Raw genomic sequence first — 21,695 nt, forward strand, 5'->3', positions numbered from 1 at the left:
CAAAGTGTAAATATCTCATCGACAAGGAAAATGGTTCTATGACACTAATCAAGAGAATGTTTCAATACAAGTTCCATTAGTAGACCATGAATCTATCCCATTAAAATGTGAACAGTTTTGTAGACCTGTTAAGTACAATAATCTAATCCAAGCCTTGATTTCTGCTAAATCTGCATTTTACTTCCATCAATCATGAGTAGATTTTGTAAATTATATCAAGAGTTAAAATTTTCATGCATTTGAGTATTTGGTGGATAATCTTGCCATCAGAAAATATTTTCTAGCTATCAAAAACATAAGTAATGATGAACCATTCAGAAGTGAAAAGCATGATTCAAATGAGGATTGACAAAAACCAACTTGATAGTTTCCTAAAGTATTTCAAAGAGAAGTCCCAAGCATTTTTTCTTTCCGAGAATTTTTCTGAGGTCAGAACTGTAGGAGTATCAAAAGCAACTCCATCCTCAGAAAACTGCTAGAATCTAAAGAAAATATGAACATTTTCATAACCACTTATATATCAAACAGGACTGTTCATCCTTTTGATATTTCCATTTTTAACTTTCTTAAAATAGTTCTATGCTTTTAATTAATGCTGTAGTGCCTCAGCAAAATTTCATTTAAGCTTCTGTGATGTATTTTTTAAATTGCCGAACACTTTGATTTGATAAAAAAATTAGTTACGCTATGTTTTTAAATATATAAGTAACAAAATAATGTTACTGATATTTAACGCTTGTAGGAATTATTGCATTGTTACTTATTAGTTTAACAAATCCATATAATTATTTCTAACTATAGTTAACATGGTTAAATATAATTTCTTCTGTTTTTTTTTTTTTTTTTTTTTAATTTTCTATACCAACTCAGTATCTAGAGAAAAAATTCAAATGTAATTTCTTTTTCCAGTAATTGGCGCAGCTTTAAAAAGAAATCGTTCAAACAGCTGGTCTGATTCCATTGAAGAGTACAGTTTTTTTGACGATTATTCTTCTAATAATAGTAGAAATGATGCACGTGATGAAGAAAAATTTGCTGTTGAAGCTAATTCTAGGTAGGTGCTTGTACATAATTCTTTTAACAACCATGCAAATCAGTTATTCAACAGATTAACAGAAATATGAGAGTATAAAGTGGTAGAGATAAATAAAAAAAATTCTCCTGTATGCTTTGTGTCTCACTCATTTATCCTTTAGCTTTCTTGTATTCCATTGAGATATGAAGTCTGAAATGAGGAATCAGACTGATTTAAGGTAAAGGTGTCAAAGTCAAAGGCTTCGAAATTCTAGGAGTCCGAGTCGGTCATTTTACTTCCAACTGTGCAGCCCTGGATATTTGACCAAGCATATTTAGCCTTTTTGCAGAGTACATTTAAAATAAATATGTATTCTTTTAATGTGATTTTTAAAATATATATGAGATAGAGTAATTTAAAATTAGCTGTAACAATTTTTTATTAGAAAATGTCCTGGTAACTAATTGTTGAAGTTGTAAAATTTATGCCAACAGGAGTAGATTTAATGATTATCCTCATATATATAATAGCCCATGATCGAGTAACACACCTAACGTCATCAACAATAAGACTCCCACCACGGTATGATAATTTAATATGTTTTGGTAAGTTTTAACATGCAGGGGAAGGCTTTATTATGACAAGGCTGAACTGGTTCCGGTAACTTAACTGTTTTACTGGTAAGACTGTCATTTCAGGGGAATGAAGAAACAAAAAAGTGGTCCACAGTGAATGCTATCTACTCACGGGAGTTTGGGGTTAATCCACTGGAGCTAGGGTTAAAATTTCAAAATAAGTACCACACATTCCTCATTTAAAACATAAGTGAATTTTATTTTTATTCTTTCTAAACACATTATAATCAGAAATAAAATACAAGATCTCTTCATTTTTGGGGCTGAAATATTTTTTCTAAATTTAGATTGCTTGCCAATAATTTGAATTTGTAAAAATGATATGAAGTCTTACTATTGACTTATGATTCCAAACTTGAACTATAACAAAAATGCATCAAGAATATTAAGATTTTTAAAAACTACTAACAATGTGTAAGTTTTAATTTTCAGTAAGTTACCGCCCTATATAGGGCTCCCAAATGGTCCGCTTTTCCCGCCAAAGTCCGTTTTTTAGGGTTAAGTCCGCTTTAGACCGTTTTTTAACATTTTGGTTCGATTAGTCCACTTTTATATTGTTTTTACTTAAAAATCAGATTTAAAAAGCTTTCCATTATGTTAAAAGATACTGTACACCCAAACACGCGGCTGCGTCGTCTTAACCTGACTTTCCCGTATTATTTCACTTCAGATTGACGTTATTAATCCTCCTTCAATCGCTGCAGCATGGAAATCCATAAAAAAGAGAGGTTTGGGGGAGGAGTATGACGTCGAATCGAAGCAGAGTGCTACCGATATTTCTCGGAATTTCAGCCTCACGTTTGCAATAATGAATGAACATTCCGATCTCGGTTCTCGATAACTTGAATATTCCTTTATCTCAAAGTTTTCATTGGATCCCAAGCTCTTGAGACTGTTGTGGAAACTTCCCATAACTCGGAACGTTTTAGCCGGTCCCTTGGGACTTAGAGTTGTTGCGAGTTGACTGTAATAGTAACACTGCTATGAACCACCACTTTTGCAAATGAATTCGGAAGTAATCTCGTGGCGCATGCGCCATTTTTTTTACAAGCGCATATATTCGTAAATTTTACGCCCCTGAAAAACCTTGCAAAGTTCTTGAAAAAAAAAAGTTCATTTTAGAAATGCTTGAAAATTTTGAAAAAGTATAAAAAGTTTCTTTATTGCTTGAATTCTTTCAAAAATTATTACAAGCAATCTAAAGCATACTTATATTGCTTGTAATTCTTTTAAAAAATATTTCATCAGGGCAATTTTCTGAACATATGTTCGATATGCAGTATCGCGAAAAATTGCTTTCGTGTTTGAGGTTTCAATCCTTTTGCACCTTGTAAATATTTTGATGTTTTTTGCAATCGGAAGTTATTTTGACATGTGCTACCTTAGATTAGTTTATTTTTCGTTTAGTTTCAATAATTAACGAAGGAATTAGTTTGGCAACCATGAAAACATTGAACTTACTCGGACTTCGCGGAAAACTGCTTCTCGCGTTTGAAACTTCAATCCTTTTGCATCTTGTAAATATTTTGATGTTTATGACAGTAGGAAGTTATTTTGACATATACTACTTTAGATTAGCTTATTTTTCGTTTTGTTTCAATAATTAACGAAGTAATTATTTTGGAAACCATGGCAACGTTGAACTTACTCGGACTTCGCGGAAAATGGCTTTTAGTGTTTGAAATTTCAATCTTTTTGCATCATGAAAATATATTTTGCCCAATCGAATGTTATTTTCCCAAGTGCTACCTTAGATTAGTATGTTTTATGTTTAATTTAGTAGAAAATAAATAAATTTATTTTATGGGAAACATGCGATAATTGAACTTGGTTCGCGAAAATTTCCTTATCTGAGCTTTCAGTCGTTTCGCATCTAATAAATATTTTTATATTTTTGGCAATTTGAAGTTGTTTTGACACGCTACATTAGATTAACTCGTTTTAATTTTTATTTAAATAACTAAAAAATTAATACTTTTTTGTTTTTAATTCAAATTTCTAGTTTTACAAACTTAATTTTAATTATTATTAGCTTATTTTCGGTTATTACATTTCGTTTTTTTTATAGGGGGGATATTAAATGTAAACAATTGTGTGCATAATATTTTAACTAAGTGTTTGTATTTGAAACAAAGTTTAAATTATAAAATTTTATAAAGTTGAATTTATGTACATCATTTCATTTTCATGATGCCTGCTAAAGAGGGAAATTGTTTCACCCCCCTCCCACATAAAAGTTCAAAGCACTCATTTTTTTAATCTAAGCTTTGCGATTCTTGAAAATATATGTTGAACATGAAAATTGCAAAACTAAGCCTCATGTGATCTGCTTCTCTTTGTGATTAAGCATTTCAGACATTTTTAGGAAAACTTTCAATACAGTAGATCTTTTATCAAAGTGTCTCGAAGAAAAAGCAGTTTGTTTTCCTGTACTTTTTATATTATTTCCTGTTATTTATATGTTAGCATTAAATGAAATCTGCATGCAATATTTACAGTGCGAATTTAGGGCAGTACCTTGAAAAATATTTTTTTACTCTTGAAAAGTGCTTAATTTTTTTTCTCTCTAAAGGGTATGAACCCTGTGATAAGAGATTAAATTTAAAATTCAAATACAAAATTTTATTATAAACTCAGTTGTAGCTTTGTTGAAAATCACAATATTTTTTAGGTTTCAGTGTGAGTCATGGGGAAGTGCAAAGGTTTTTCTCAGCAAACGGTTAGATGAAACTGATGAAGATGGGAATAAAATTAGAGACTGGGGAAAACAACAAGAGAATAACGTTTTGTTTGACGTATGATAGATTAATATCGGTTGAGAAGGGATATAACGCTATTAAGAAGCATTACAAAACAGAAAAACATAAAAATAATTTTAAACTAAATAAAGATGAAGCGTAGCTTCATCTATCCTTCAGTGAGACTACCAGTATCCCTGGTTCAAGTCAAAATGTATCATTATACTTAAGTGCTGAACTAAATGCCCCCCCCCCCATCTAAATGTTTGTGTAAATAATATTATTCAATGGATAAAAAGATCAGTTTCACAGGTGATAAAGAAATTGTATCATTCTTATAGTTTATTAATGAATTATCTTCACGAATTTAAAAACTGGCAACTAATTTGCCTTTTGGTGCTTCCCTGGGTTTAACTATGAGTGGTCCTCTCAAGGTTCTCTTTTTGATCCTAACTGGTCCTCTGTAGTCCACTTTTTGATTGAAAATGGTCCTCCTTACCCTTTTCTGAAGCTAAAATGTGTTAGGAGCCCTGCCTATAGCCAGGACTAAGACAAAAAAATACATAAAATACACCTCCAGCTCAGTCATTTCATCCGAGGACATCAGTTTCGTGCTTATTAGCACTCATCAGCCCAGAATAGGAAGTGACTGAACTGAAGGTGGAATTTGAATTGTTTTTCACTAAGAAAAGTAATACATGTAACACATAAAATACTTGTGTTTTTAGAAGACAAAAAAAAAGTTTTAAAAGAATAGCTTTGTATATTTGTTTAGAAATCTTTATATTAAACACTGTTTAGAAAACAATGAGATGAATAGTAAAGAAGATGCTTATACTAAAAGCCACTAAATATATAATACTTGCGCAATAGCAAGCTGCAAAGTAAATGTTTATTCATATTTTCCATTCTAAAAGTAGAGTACAGAAAATATTTACACCTGGTTAGAAAAGTAGGAATAATCAAGGAAATGATTTGAAAAATTGATAAATAAATGACTAGACTTAAAATCTGAATATGTCAACTGAAACAGTTAATTTGATTGTACTGTCAAAATACAACCTCTTGGCTGTATGTATGCAATGTGTGTGTGTTAGTTTTAAAAATATTTTCTAATGTTCAGGGAATTTCAACTCAAATTCTGTAGACTCCCCAGTGTTTGTACGCTCCTTCAAAACTCCTCCAATACTCAAGTTTTTGAAAAATATAAAGCTAAAATGCATTTTTAAGACAATTTAAAATTTTCCAGGTAGTTAACCCCCAGACCCCATCTTTTATCTGTTTTTTTGTGCATTAGCCGACCTTAAATTTCATTATGACACAAATGTAGTTGTTTTTGAATTGCATGAACATTGTTTTCATATTTTGCATGAATGTTTTTCATGTTCACATATTTTTTTTTTCTTTTGCATCTGTAGAGGGCGGGGGGGGGGGGGATGACACCTCAATTTACTGCCTCGAGTGTCACCCATTGCTAGGTATGCCACTGCACCCCGTACAAATGAAAAGTAAAGCATTTCTATGTTTCATTTCAGACTTCTGGATCCTGCACACGCAGCTGAATTCGATAACTACAAGCTGATATATGCGGATATTCTTTATCGGTGGAATTTGCTGGAGCAAAGAGCTCAAGTTCTAAAAACTGTATCTGCTACAATTGAAAGGCATAAAGGAATAGGTGAGAGATTTTTTATATGGATCTAAATCTTTATATATTAGTTACTGTAATTAGCAAGTAAACACATTAAAATATTTGAAACTTAGCCTTATTATTTTTTTAATTAACAAAACAAATCAAATTATAAAAGATGCAGAATTTCATTACATTTTGAAAATAAATTGTAGGGGAAGGTGGAGACCTGGGGCCTATTTTTACTTTTCACCCTATAACTTTACATTTACTGTCAATAAAACAATTTTTCCTCAATAAACATTTAATTACTTCAAACGGCTCATGGACATATTCTAGGATTTTTTGGATCTTCTCCCAATTTTCAAGGTTTTCCAGGTTATCTCAAAGTTGCAGCTTTGCTGGGAGTAATTTAGCCACACTGAGAACTATGGTGATAAAGAGGCAAACTACATGTGTTGTTTTGCCATATCATTAAAGGTAAAGCTAAAAATGATGTAGAAGCAATGTACACTTATGTCCTAAGTACACAATTTCCCCCTAAATATAATTTTAATTTATGTGATTTTTCCTAGTTCTTAAGTTATTATTTAGTTTTGTATTGAAATTAAAAACTTACTTGACCTTTAAAGAGATGTATTTTTCAGACTTTTTGATAGAGTGCCAACACTGTAAAAAAGATGTAAATGGAGCTCATTGTTATCATTGCAAAAAATTTGCTTTATCCTGTGCTATTTGTTCTGTTGCTGTGAAAGGTAAGTTATCAAAACAAATTTAGTAATTCTCTGGAAGTTGTTTTTTTTTTTTTTTTGAATGAATACCTATGTACAGTGTTGCATAATTTATATGATACTAGCTGTACCCGACGCGCGTTGCTACGCCAACAAAAGAATACATCATTATACTGATTTTCATGACAATCGGTTGAACGGGGCAGAAGTTGCTACTCTGCAGTGCCACCTGGTGGCGAGTGGCTTCGATGAGCATATTATGCACCTTCTCCGTGGAAAATTACATATCTATAGCAATTTTTATAATAATTGGTCCAGGTATCAACTGAAGCCGTGACTATACTCAAATTTTGTACTCACGCAGTTTGCAAGATCAATCAATCGCTAAAAATATCAAATAGAAAAAGTTTTAAATCCTCCCGTTGCATTAAAAGCCATAAAACAATAAAGAAAGAATTTATTTGTTCTAACTCAAGAAAAATGGCAACAGCTAACTTCTTATCAATGAGATCTTTCACGCGAATTAATTTCTGCAGCCGATAATTTTATTCGTATTTATCCAATGGATTGTGACTTAAATTGGAATGCAAAAGGAACTATCGATCAGATTTTTTTCGAACTGGTCTATAAACATTCCCAGTACCAAAAATAACAAACGGTGAAAGTTTCAGCCAAATCTGCCGGGTAGTTTTTGAGTTCATGGATGACATACAGACAAACGTTCATTTTTATATATATAGATTGAGCTCAGAGGATAGCTGCCATAAATTTTTACCCATTTTTGTATTTGAACGGAATTTTTGATACCATATGAAATTCATATTTTTTTCATGCAACACTTTTTTAGATAATACAAAATGAGAAATTGACTCTGGCATCATTCTTTCTAAAATCATGGTTTATACACAAAATTGGAATTTTTTTTTCAATGAGCATTCAAAGATAAATTGAGCTTTATCAAAGACTTGTGAAAACTTTTTGAAAGTCTGAACTTTTTCAAAATAATAAAATAAGACAACACAGTTTAGTTTCAGTTCATATAAAAGTTTCAGCATTAGACAAAACCTTTTACGCCTTGTTGCAAAAGCTTCAAAACCCGTTTAAAAAAAAATATATTTTTAAAATTCTTTAAATTTTTCATTCATTAAATTGTTTTTTTTTTTTGAGCAATCACGATTGCTTATTGTTCTCACTTGACCGTTTTTGGCGTCCGTGCCTTTTTCAGCATGGACCAGGCCTGCAGCACCACTGTCCACCGGCGGCGGCGCGGCTGGTCCTCAGCACTGTCCCCCGAAATCCACTTTTGCTGGGCGGTGGCGTCCATGTCCCACACACACGAACGCCTACACACACACACACACACGAACACCTACACACACACACACACGAACGCCTACACACACACACGAACGCCTACACAGACACACACACGAATGCCTACACACACACATACGAACACCTACACGCACGTACACAACACTCACTCACACACATGCATACATACACTTACGCACCCACACACATGCGCCTACACAAACACACACGCTCGTGATTGCGAAAAACATAATTTGAATTCAAGTTGCCAAAAATTCAAATTAATTTTTAAAAAAATTTTTTTTTTCCAGTGCTGCAGTACGCTTTCCTTGCAGCACCGGTAAGGGGCTGCAAGGGAGGTACTTTCACCGGCTTTTCATCCCACCTCATTAATTGTACTTTTCTAACGGATAAACTGCCGATTATACGCAGGAAATGCGGTGCAATCCATTTTTAAATTCAAGCGCGTACGCACAAAAAAAAAAAGGAAAATAAATAAAAAGTTACAAATTATTGCCTGAAAAAAGTGAGGGGGCTTGGGCCCCCTCCCACGAGCCGCCACTGGTCACATGCGATTCAAGAGTGCCAACGCTTGAAGCTGTAGATTGGGAAAATAATGACATTGATTGTTGTGGTCAATTATTTACTAGTTTAAATCAAATTTAAAAAAAAATAATAAGTTGTTAATTGAAAAATTTGCAAGATGCAAATGGATTGAAATCTTAAAAACTGGATGGAATTTTTAGCAAAGCACGAGCTCGATGTTGGCCAGCTTCCAGAATTAGGATTTTTTTAAAAATGAGCTATTAATTCTGAAAACTCAGATAAATGTAAGTCTTATATAAGTCGATTCCTTCAATGCACTAAATTTGACGCCGGTCTTCAAAAAAAAAAAAAAAAAAAGAGGGGGGGGGGGTCTTGTTTAATCAGATTTTTCTGGAAAAAAATCACATTTTAGGAGTGACAAATAAAACTGGGAAAACTCAAAAAAAAAAAGAGACAACTTTTTAAATTTACCTTTCCAAATAAATCAAAAAATTCAAGGACTGAAGATAAAGTTTTTCAAATGAAACTTTTAATTTCAAGCAGTTTAAGGGTTTTTAAAAGCATACGAACCATGAAAATCATATTACCAAGAACATTTCCATATGTTCTTTTATTTCTTTGAACTGTAAATAAAATAAATATAAACAAATAGATGTATCTTCCATCCTGAAAGAAAATTATGTTATTTAAAACGTGTGAAAATTATTTGTGGCTTCCAAATTGGTTAAAGTGACTTGTAATAAATGGTGCCTCTAATGCAGTGGTTCTACACAACTGCTTGAGAACAGAGCTTCTTCTGATCTATGATTACCCAGATTTAGATTTAATTGAAGCATTTGTTTCTTTGATTAAACTTAACCCATTTTTCACCCTAAACCTCACATGAGACTCCTACTTCAAATAGTGACATTTTGATTCCAAATTTAAAACTTCGTCCATCTACCGAAGAATCAACAAACGAGTAAGTGTAATAAAAGCTTATTGAAAGAAGAAACTGAATTTATATTGTCCTTTTATGTTCATCAAATGTAAAAATATATTTCCACCTTATTTTTTATTGACTTGGCCTTGAGAGGATTAATAAAACTTTAAGAAAGCTTTTTATCACAAAATATTTTATATCATGAACAATGCCACTAGATTTTTCAATGTTTGAAAAAACTTACTGAATGAAAACAGTATAATTTTCTTAGTTAAACTTTGAAGCAAAGCAAAAATACAATTTTGATAATTATCTTTATAGGTTGTTCAAGTTTTTGTATGGTGTGTGGACATGGCGGGCACACAAAACATATGGAAGAATGGTTTAGCGATATAGATGTTTGTCCCACTGGTTGTGGCTGCAAATGCTTAGAAAATAATGATATTTTTGGTACATGACACTACAAATATTTAAATAAATCTATAAGCAATAAGTGCCAAAGTATTTACCAGTGAATCTCATTTGATAAATATGAATCTAAAAAAATAATTGTCATGTTGAGCTTAATTTTCTAGATATTCCTTTGTATATTTAAAGCAAAGGGGTGTAAGTGCTAAAATTAAAACTTTTGAGATAATCAGTTCAAATAGTAGGAGAAACTCTCATCTGATTTAACCCCTCAACAATCGGATAATTTTCAAGAAAACGGTCATAAAAGTGTCTATTTTTTTATTTAGGAAAATTATATAAAAAGTGTATGAACAATATGCATTCAGTTTTTCATTTTCAATATTTTTTAGATTGAAATTAAAAAAAAAAAAAATTAAAATTTTATGAAAAGTCAACAAGCAAGCCCAAGCAAGCAGCAAAAATTTAAGAAATATGTCTTTTAAACATTAAAAAAGAATTTTATTAATCTTTTGTGTAATATAAGTAAATTTTTCTTGTGTGGTAAATTTCAAAGCTTGAGATACAGAGGCCAACGTCACAATCTGGTAAGTAATACCAAAATTCCTTCCTGCATCTCTGCAATTACATTTAAAATTGACTGGTGCTGCCGTCTAGTGTATAAAAAGAGAAATAAAATGTATTCTGGGCCAAAAAAATGAATTAATTTTGATCGTTTCGTGGCGTTAATATTGCACACCCCAACACGGCAATATCACGGGCGCAAGAAATGAAGATCGAAACCCCAGCCCGGCATATTCACGAAAGCGAGAGGGAAGAGGTTAAGACAAGAGATGGTAGTAGTAGCTCTGGTATGGTGTTGCTGTATTGCAAGATTTAGAAAAAGGAAAAAAATGATGGATGTCTATTTTAGGGGTTTGAATTTTAATCATTAAACTCTAAACTTAAAAAAAGCACACTTACATTCCTTTTCTTCTGCCTCAATTCTGATGAACATATTTTCCATTTATATTTCATATTGAAATATCTTTCCTTCCATTAAATTTTTTAAAAATAACTAGTGTTGATAGTTTTACTATTGACTGAACTTTATTTGAAACTTGATTATTTTAAATTAATTAAATATGTGATATGTATATAGCGATATGTATAATTTGTTTTGATAAATAAATGTTTGAAAAACTTCTTGAATTTTTTATTATCATTTAACTGCAGCTTCTAATTTATGCAAGGTAGTCTTTAGGCTTGACATGTCATATGAGCATAGAACAGGTATAATTTTCAATACAACTTGTGGTGTTTTTGAATGTCTACCAAAACCAGTAGCATAAATTCTTTCAAAAGTCTGCGACACATATTCAAAAATAGTCTGATGGTAAATTTGACTTAGATATGAAAAACTAGCATCAAATATGTTGCTTAAAAATAGAATAGTATGCATGCTTAAAAATTACAATTTAAATGGTAACAAAACAAACAGAAAACTTTGATAGAATTTATTAATTTTTTTTAAAAAGCATGTTAAAACATCACCTTAAACTCTTACATTTTTCTTTTTATTTAATTCTGAATTTTCCAATTTCACATTAATTTTCTCTCTCCAGGAAACAATGAATTGGTCTATGCCAGTCCTAAGCATAAATCTGTGATTAAATACTGTTGAAATTTTTCAAATATTGATGTGCATATTATTCACTGCCAAAAGGATTGCACTAAACGATAAGCTATCTTGTGAAACCAAATGTAACGCAATGGTTTTTCAAGAATATCAATCTGAGACATCACTAATAGTTTTGAATGCTTTAAGTATTTTTTTTTTTAATGAAAAAGATGACACTTTGGAATTGATAATTTTTTTTTTTTTTTTTCAAAATCGCCAAAAATGTTGAGTTACCTTTTCATACAAACGTGTAGATTAAATCACATTCAAAAGTTTTTCTTAAATGTTTACAGTAACAAAATAAAACTTTTATTTCTTATTTTTTAGTACATTTTATTTGAATGTAATATTTGTTTAGAATCAAACAACCATGCATCGCTATGAAAAGGTGAAAAAATAAACACCCCTCATTTTAAAAAGTTTCGATTTTTCTTAAATTTTAGATTTTAAAGACATGTTTTTTTTAATATTCAAGATTATTCCTATTTGTCTTCTACTCATTGGAAACTTGTTTTTTGCATTTTTTTTTTCAAAAATATACTTTTTAATGCCATTTATGTTATTTTTTATTATTATTTCATTAGCACATAATACAATGTATTGAGAAAAAATACAAAGCTATGTATTTTGCAGTTTAAGTATGGTTTTTTATTGAACTGATTGGCAGGTCATACATTATGTAATAAAGTACATTGTAGAAGCTCGCAATTTTTTTCATCATTTCAAAGTGTGCAGGAACACTCCGATGAAACTTTCTAATAATATACTTTTCCGGCAAATTTTGCTGGACGATTTGGCAAGCTTGCATTGTTAATTACAATGTTAGTTTTTAAATGCTCAAATGTGATTCCCCCTTTTCTTTAGATGTACATATGTGTGTATACCTGCACTTAATCATTCAGAGAAATTTTGAGCTCTCCCTTCTCAAAAATTAAAGTATGAGACTGGTTTTTGTCCTAAAATTGAGGTACAAATTTCTATTTGCAGAAATTGTAATTTTTTCACGTTAAGAATTCTTATTCCCCCCCTCCCCTCCAGTTAAAAAGTAGTTTGCATACTTCCTGAAGAATTGCTACCAGGGTGTCATGTGAGAAGGAAATTTTCCATACCAAAAAGTCGATTTTCTAATTTTTTTTTTTTTTTTGTAAGACACTAAAAGGTTTTATGCATTTCTTTCATTGATCAATTATCTTCAATCAAACAGAATTTTGTTTATACAGTAGCCTCTGCTTAATGTGATCAAAATTTTTTTGTTAACTAGAAACAACTGGTAACAATAAGTGTATTATGAAATGAGATAAATTTATCCATTTTAGACACACAAATTTAGTTCCAAAATAAGATTGAAAAACTTATGCATTCATGCTACATTTATGTAGTTTTTTCCATTCAAATATTTAAAATAAATACAGGGGTCTGTCCAGGATTTTTTACAGGGTCCGTTTTTTGTGAAAAATCAAATAATTTTGTGAAAAATGAATTAATTTTGTGAAAAATCAAAAAATTTCGCAAAAAAAAAAAAAAAAAATTTGTTCAAACGAAATTTTAGAATTTTGAGATGGCACAAACTGCATCAATTAAACTTAAAGTTGAGTGTTTTCCTCTTCTACGTCGAGAAAATCATTCTGGATTTTTTTTCTGATATTTGGTGGTGGGGGGGGGGGGGGCATCGCTCTTTCAAGTATCAATATTTATCTACCATTCTGCATTATGTTAAATTATACTATCAAAAGTATAAAAACGGCTTGTAAAAGAAATATTTTTGATAAAATTATTTTAAAATTGCATTTTAGAGTCCTATGATAAACATATCATTAATATCTGTGGACACAGTTGACCCAAAAAATAAAATAAAATCAACCATCTATTTAGCATTTTAATTTTTGACTCATAACAGAAAATGGAATTTTGCTTTAAAAATTTGAAATGAGAGTTCTAACAGAAATAAAGAGACTTTTCATTTATTTGAATCCTAATAAAGCGAAGTTAGCTTGAAAAAAGAACAAAATATGATTCTCATATCGGATGTTAAAAGATTGCATTTTTCAAAATGTAGACATCTAAAGAAAAAAAACTGTAATTAAAAGAGTTTATTTAAAGTTGATCATCCTTTTCAGCATCGAAAAATCAAAACCCATACAATTTTCTCCCAAAATAACAATTAAACATCGCACCGCACCCACCGTAAAAACGCAAATATTGACAAGTTGGCAAAATGATGAGAATATTTTCTAATCAAGTCATTATAAAGGTTCAACGCCAGACGCTAAGTGGTGATAATTTTGAAGTTGGTAACACTATCTGAAGCGATCATATTTTTTCCTCACCCTTACTATCCCTTTGCTTTTATAAGTTCATTTCGCAGATATATATTATTATTGTTTATTAAATCATGAGCGGAGAAAAATGCTTAGCAATGCCTTTTCAGAAAAGTTTACAAAAACACCGCTGCTAATTAGCTGTGATAAAACAAACAACCATTATATTTATTTGGCAGTAGCAATTATTTATCGCTTGCAGGAGCATCCCAAGAGTGCCGATTTTTTAATTTTTTTTTCAAAATGAGCTGATTTTGTATAAGCTGATCCCTCTAATTTGACTTAAAAAAGGTTCCAAAAATTATCAGTTTATACACAGAAATATGCGTTATTTTGCTTTCAGATTTGCTCTTTTAATAAACAATTTGACAGATCTGATCTTGTTTATCAGAATTTTGCGAAGGGTCCGTTTTGTTTAATCAGGATTTTGTGAAAGGTCCGTTTTGTTTGATCGGGATTTTGTGAAAGGTCCGTTTTGGTTGATCGGATTTTTGTGAAGGGTCCGTTAACGGACCCAAATATCCTCTGGCCAGACCCCTGAAATAAGTCACAAATTATTAAACAGAATCACAAAATATCTTTTAGATAGTTAAAAATCACTTTCAACCACTGTCCCTTTTATCAATTATAGTTTTGAGTGGTTAAAATCACAACCCTGGGTTGGGGTTGACTCATATGTAAGAACAGTATAGTTGAGGTCAATTATGAACCCATAGACAGTCAAACTAAGACCTGAAACTTCTTTTAGAAAATATTTCAAATTCAGATGAAGATTCTGAAACTTTTGAAACGCTGACACCAAAGAACATAGACCTTATTTTTGCATTTACATGAATTAATTAAAAATTATTTTCTTCTAGCGAAAATACCCAGCATTGCCTGGGTCAGTAATAATTATGAGAAACAATCGCTCTTTTCATTCGTTATGTGTTTTAATCGAAACAACTCAAAACACACTGCTTTGAAGTGATTAAAAATGGAGCTTCTTCCTTACCCATAAAAGTAAAATAGCAATAAGTGTAAACAAAATAGTATTCATTTAGAAACGAAAGCACATACAAGATCTCTGTATGGCTATTGAAGTACCAATGTTTAAAAAATTGTAACCGCACATAATCCCATAATACCTGCTTTGGTTATTTTGGGAAATTTCAATTATTGAGCAAAAATATTCAACAATACAACAATTCTAGCAATCGACCAAGTTGAGATGATACACTGAACAGGGTTAATGAAAGCCTTCGAACATGGAACTAAAAAGCTTATAACTTGTTTTTTATTCTACTTAGAAATTTCGAACAGATGCCATCTTCAGCAGAAAATCAGAGCTTTTGATGGACATATAATGTTAATATGCGCAAGAATTTATTCACCCTTATATTAGAGAATTAATGAGAAAAACTTTTTATGCCTAACACCCTCAGTAACAGCACGAAAACTACCCTATATGTTATTCTGATGTATAAGCTATATTACTGGGAAGTTTCATTAAAATCCATCCTGTAGTTTTTGCATGAAAAAATAACAAACATCCTCACAAACTTTCGCATGTATAACAGTAATAAGATAATAAGAACGCTTAAAGATTTTTCTAACCATAGAAAATAAATTTTAAAAATGAACATTTCTCCACTACCTATTACCTATTCTGAGAATGTAATCAACATGTTTAGCATTTGACAGTCTTTTACTTTACAAATTTTATTGAACTACAAATGAAGAATGAAGATAAGTGATAAAATATAGAATGAAGTTTATTCTAGTACAGACAATATATAAGGTGCGCAATTGATGTATATGAGTTACACATAAAATATAAACAATTCATAAAATCTCGATAAAAAATACAAAAAACTATCTTTTAAATTTATGAAAACATTTCTTGTCATTGATAACAATATTTTTAATTGTTCTTCTTGGAGTGTCATGACTCTCTAAGTTCAACAACACTAGAAGAAAAAAAAATCATTGAATGCATTTTATTCATTGCATCAAAGGAAATATTTATTTTAAAGACTATAAGCAGAAAAAAAATCTTCTCAAATCACCAAGTAATATATTTTGTAGTAAGTTACCGCCCTCAAGCCAGGGCTAAGGCAGAAATAATTAAAATACGCCGCCAGCTCAGTTATTCCAAAATTCCTCAGTTCTGATTCCTATTCCGGGCTGAGGAGTGCTAAAAAGCACAAAACTGCAGTCCTCGGATGGAATAACTGAGCTGGCGGTGTATTTTAAGCACCAAGTAATATATTTAATATATATTCAATCAACTATCAATAACTTGGAAGTCCCAAGGGGCCAGCTAAAACCTACGTATCATTGTTAGTTTGAGTTGTAAGAAGTTCCCATAGCCTTCTCAAAAGTTTGGGATCCACTGCAATTTTAAAAGATCAAGGAATATTCAATTCATAAGGCTTCGAGTTATTGCAAGTTGACTATATATGGCAAAAAAGAGTAAACGAAAAATTGAGTTGGAGCAATTATATGAAAAAGAAAATTAGACTGTGAGATTTGGGAATCATGAGCCATGGATAAGTTTCAAACAAATGAAAGTCCTAACATTTATTTCCTTCTAGCCGCCAACAGCGGGTTGATGTACAACTCTGTTCCACCGAAGTACAGAAACAGTACTTTGGGGGCTTTGCATAGCAAAAGAAATGTATTGACATTTTTGGTACGTAAATTACATTCCTTCAAAGGAAAAGAGGAAAAAGTTATTGCATCAAAAAATGCATTGCCTGCATCAATACATTAAATAATGAGCAGTGCATTAATTTTCTATGTGGTACACCTCTAGAATCATTTCATTCCCTGTTCACCGTGTGCCTTGTAACTTAACCATTAACTTGAACTATTTATAAATTCTGCTTTAAGCAGAATAAGAAAGAAATTATAAGCACTGGAAAAGAGGTTTTGACCAAAGCGAGATCAACTTCGCCTTAGGAAAAAAAGAACCGAAGGTCGAATTTGGCATTGTACCAAAGTGCCTTTCACTAAGGTTTTTCTTAATATCTTCGCTAATTAAAGTCATAGAAAACCGAAAGATGCATAAACATGGTGATGAGAATAAAATACAAGAGTTGGAACAATTTGAAAATTTTAGCAATCTTGTGACAAACTATATTGCCATGCTAAGTGCAAAAATCGTATCTGCAGCTAAGCTCAAAATGAGAAATTGATATTTAAAGTTTTACGCCCCCAAATATTTGATTCAAATTTCACTTTTTTATAATTTTATAAAAATATTTCCCATTCATAAATAACCGTAAAACATTGTATATATGTGAAATATGTAACAATAACTCAATTTCGATAAAAAGTGCAGATACGACTGCTGTGCTTAGCACAGTTGTATAGAAAGAACTGCAAAATTATTATTCTTACCAGAAAAGTCTTACTGCTAAGAAAGAGAATTTAACGTACCATCATTATATTACAAATCATTTTTAATTAGCTTATCACTAACTCTCATAATAGAGATGTAAAAGTACAATCAACTGTCTCAATCGGTATAGCTCGGGACCAAGCACTTGGTAGATTTTAGAATTTTGCAATATTAGTTTTCAAGATTATCATCATTGTTTATAAAGAAATTTTCATACATAAGAAAAGCATGCTATTCTATCAAAAAAAACTTCCTTTTAATAAAAATTTTAAGTTTTTTAATTTGTGCCCTTTGTTTATTTTAACAATTTTTGGTCAATTCTTGTTTGCTTGAAATTTCTGCTAATGATTCATATTTTTATTTTTTAGCATCACTAAACAACTACATAACCCTTAACCTAAACCTATCAATTTACGTATGCCCAGATAAAATATAAAAATTGAAATCATTTTTTAAAGTAGTAGACTTATTAATAAAAAGTAAACCAAAGATTAGCATTAAATCACAAAACCTGTCATTATGGTTACAGCAAATCCTAGAATTAAAATAATAATGATAGAGGCATTTAATTCATGTTATACAGTGGCCGCTGTTTATATGAATCACATTTGTTCTAAACAATTACAATTCCATAAAGCGGCTACTTCAATAAAGCTAGATTTTGTTCTGTTTTTGATGATTTGATTCATTAAAGTGGTTGATTCAATTAACCAGTGTTCACTGTACTACTTATGCAAATTAAACCTTTAAAAAAATCTCTTAATTCCTCATTAAATATTCAATATTTAATAATTTTTAAATTCCTCAATATCATTCAAACTCATAAACATTAAATTGTAAATTTAATTTTTTTACATTTCAAACCTTGAGGGCCGTCCCAAGAGAGGACGGCGCCTGGGGCGAATATTTTCTGATGCCCCCTCAAACAGAATGGTGGACGTTTTTTGGAAAAAATTCGAACATTTTTATATCAATTAAAAAAATTAAACATGCTATCTGGAATCTGATGTGTTACATTTTAAAAACTATTTTTAAAAAATAATAATGCTAAAAAAATTTTTAAATGTAGTAAAAGCTTAGTTTATGGCGTCCTTTCATATATTGGCACCCGGGGTGATTGCCCCCACTCGCCCTCCTCTTCGGACAGCCCTGCAAACCTTCTGAGGATTTTATACAACTGCAGATTTCAGGCCCATTTATTTGAGAAAGTTCATTGTACATCATTTACAGTCTATCTAACAATAATTTGTTATTCATTGATACAGTAATAAAAAAAATCAAAACTTACGTCTTGTAATGTAAGAAATAACAACGTCAAAAAGCAAATAAATGAGCTTATGGATGAAAAGACATGCAACAAATATGCATAAGATCGTTTATTTTGCATTGAAAAAGGTGTTCCTTGTAATGCCAAAACACATGTGTGCAGCAATCTGCAATTTGTGCTTTTTGACGTTGTTATTTCTAACATTATTTTTCAGCACAAAGGTATTTATTTATCTTACTTACGTCTTGTGTTTACAAACAACTGTTCTCTATAATGCTTGTTGAGTCTTAAGCAACTGGAAAGTATTTTACTTCTCTTTAGCATTTCTTGTGTCTGCAAAAATAAATAAATAGGTATTTGTTTATATTACTGCTTCAATCAGGAATGACACAGCAATTTCACATTAGAATCAATTTATCTCACTATCATATTTTAATTGTTTGTGTAATTAAAACTAACATGACCTGCGATGACTAAACATATAATTTGAATTCTTGTGCGAAAATGTTATCAACTAGTAAAATACAGCAGAACATCTTTTATTTGACTCTTGTTTATTCGATCAAATTTGTAGCTTTAAAAAAATTTGTTTATACATTCAAACTTGCTTATAACATACGATTTCTGCTCGCTCATAAAAGACATGTTCGTGAAAAAAATCATAAAAATTCATACATCCTTGATTTCTTATTTTTATATTTCTGTACAGTACCAAAGAAATTGATTATTTGATTTGAAATGTCTTATTGTCTCTTTCTTGTTATTTCTTCTCGAGAAACGTTGGGTCCGAGAAACGTCATTTGCATCCGTGGCTTCAAAATACACTCAGGAACATTGAAAATAGCGCCCCAAGAAAGAAGAAAGGTATAATGGCAAAATTTTGCATATAAGAGTGACATCTGATATGCAAATGATCTAAGTTTGGTGTAAATGTGCATGATTGTTTACCCTACAGCACCGGTTAAATCGGGAAAAAGGTGCTAAATAAACCAGTGCATAATGTAAGATTTATAAATGTTGCGATTACATCCTGATAGTCGGAGAACCTTATTGAGTGAAGGATGCCAGGTAGATGAGTTAGAAAACGTTTCTCACAGTTAAGCGAGTTTGAGAGAGGTTTGATCACCGTCCAGAAAATTGCAGGCTGGTCGACGAACCTTGTTGCTGCCCAGGTGAATTGTTCAGAGTGTTCCGTTAGAAACTGCTAGAGGCAGTGGACACGAGATGGTACCCACGTGCAAAACACCGGGTCTGGAGTGTCCAGGAAAACCATGAGGAGAGAGGATGGAAGGATTGTGCTGCAAGCGTTCGTGGATCCCACAGTGACTCGTTTCACCATACAAGCAGATGTAGGGGTAGTAGTTGTTCCCCGAACCATTTCTAAAAGTCTTGCGGAAATCAAGCTGCAGTCCAAGCACCCTTTTCATGTACTCCCTTTAACACCGAAACATGGCAACGCTGTCTGCAATGGTGCAAAGCTAGAGCGATGTGGGATGTCAGATAGGCAAAAGGTGGTGCTCAGTGATCAATCCCGATCCGTTTTGGGGTCAGAGGGTATCCTCGCACGGATGAGGAGGCAGCCAAGAAAGGTACCACACCACATTCTATCGCACGACACACTGCCTGCACAGCGGGCATAGTGGTCTGGGAGGCTATAGTCTATGAAAGCTGGCCCACTCTAGTTGTGGTACGTGGAACTGTAACGGGCCAGCGTTATGTTAATAACGATCTGCAACCACATCTAGGACCGTTCCTCAATGGCCTCCCAGGAGCAATTTTCCAGAAAGATAATGCTCGCCCTCATATAGCTAGAGTTTCTCAATACTTCTTACGTCCGTTTGAGACTCTTCCAGAGCTAGCCCGCTTTCTCGACTTGTCCCCTAGCATTTATGGGATCAGCTGAAACACCAGATGTCGCCGTGGTACTCTGTGGAAGATTTAGAAGTGGCTGTTAAAAATTTGTGGGGTCCATCGGCCTCAGAACAACATCAGACGTTTAATTAGCTTGATGTCCGACTGTACTGTGGCATGTATTGCAGCAAAAGGGTGTCCAAAGCGCCATTGAAGTAGCACTGTATTTAGCTCATTTCTTAGCCTGTATTTGTTTAAGTGTCTAGATTTTGGGATCAAGTTTATCTCTCATCTGTATTATTCTGTACTTTAAATTTCACTTTAATCCAATGCTTTCTTTTTCGGGTGCTATTTTCAATGTTCCTGAGTATAGCTTGAAATTTTTCTGCACTTTAGAAGCCAAGTATGTCGGGGACTTCAACTTCAAATTCTTTAACTTCAAATTCCTCACATTTTTCGTCATGATAGTAGCTTTCACTTCTTTTTTTTTCCTCTCTCTCTCTCTTGACTTTAAGCTACAATATCCTCTGAAGTATGTTTCTGAAATTAATATAACATTCTTTTTAACAAATATATAATTTTTAAAATGCTTCTCTATTCCATGATTTTCAAAAAAGGGCCGTGTTATCATCTGTTTATGTCTTATCTCTAACTTTCTTTTGAATTCAAAATCTTAATGGATTATTTAATCTTTCCTGAGGAGGAAATCAGCAGACATTTTAAGAGTTACAAAAATATTGCTCCCTTTAAGCGGGCTTTGCTCGTTACAGGCGAGTTCTGTTCCTATAGACTTAACAGTGTACCAACCAAATCTTTTTAATTTCCTCTCTAAATCTGAGTTCTCGTTGAAACAGGGCTTGCTATAAGCAAGTTCAACTGTATAGATGATTTTAACTTATGACATCAAGAACATAACTATAGGTATGCCAAACATTCACTTTTTACTCTAAATAAGTTATTAGAATTGTACAGTGCTTGCATTTAGTGACCGGGGAAAAAAACATCTATTGCAAATAGCAGTCGTTAAATTTAGCATACTCAAACTGAAAAAGTTCAAATCAAAAAATTATGGCAAGCGTTGTTCTAATTCAGGAAAATTCATCTTTCCAGCAAATTTTGGCACAGTAGTTGTACTTCTGCTTTATGTTTGGTTTGCCTCCAAAGAAAAAAAATCTGTTCCTAAAACTACTTTTTGTTGGAATTACAGCACATATTAAGGATTTTAAAACAATATATATAAATTATAAGTTACACTTTTTAAAACATTGCACATGA

The 21,695-nt window shown here is 31.9% G+C and overlaps 2 protein-coding genes across 2 annotated transcripts in view; one reads left to right on the top strand and one right to left on the bottom strand.

The window, feature by feature from the left end:
* LOC129225503 (GATOR complex protein WDR59-like) overlaps positions 1-11,043 on the top strand; it is an 80,398-nt gene extending 69,355 nt beyond the window's left edge. The window contains exons 23-26 of the mRNA XM_054859931.1: positions 910-1,054; positions 5,924-6,066; positions 6,666-6,773; positions 9,853-11,043. Of these exons, the coding sequence (XP_054715906.1) occupies positions 910-1,054; positions 5,924-6,066; positions 6,666-6,773; positions 9,853-9,989 (533 nt within the window). The 3' untranslated portion in view covers positions 9,990-11,043. The remainder of the gene's footprint in view (positions 1-909; positions 1,055-5,923; positions 6,067-6,665; positions 6,774-9,852) is intronic.
* A 9,887-nt stretch (positions 11,044-20,930) lies between these two features.
* The window catches only part of LOC129226950 (uncharacterized), a 43,905-nt gene continuing 43,140 nt past the window's right edge, over positions 20,931-21,695 (bottom strand). The window contains exon 8 of the mRNA XM_054861579.1: positions 20,931-20,960. Within this exon, the coding sequence (XP_054717554.1) occupies positions 20,931-20,960 (30 nt within the window). The remainder of the gene's footprint in view (positions 20,961-21,695) is intronic.

The sequence above is a fragment of the Uloborus diversus genome, chromosome 7 (assembly GCF_026930045.1).
Source record: "Uloborus diversus isolate 005 chromosome 7, Udiv.v.3.1, whole genome shotgun sequence".
Taxonomy (NCBI): domain Eukaryota; kingdom Metazoa; phylum Arthropoda; class Arachnida; order Araneae; family Uloboridae; genus Uloborus; species Uloborus diversus.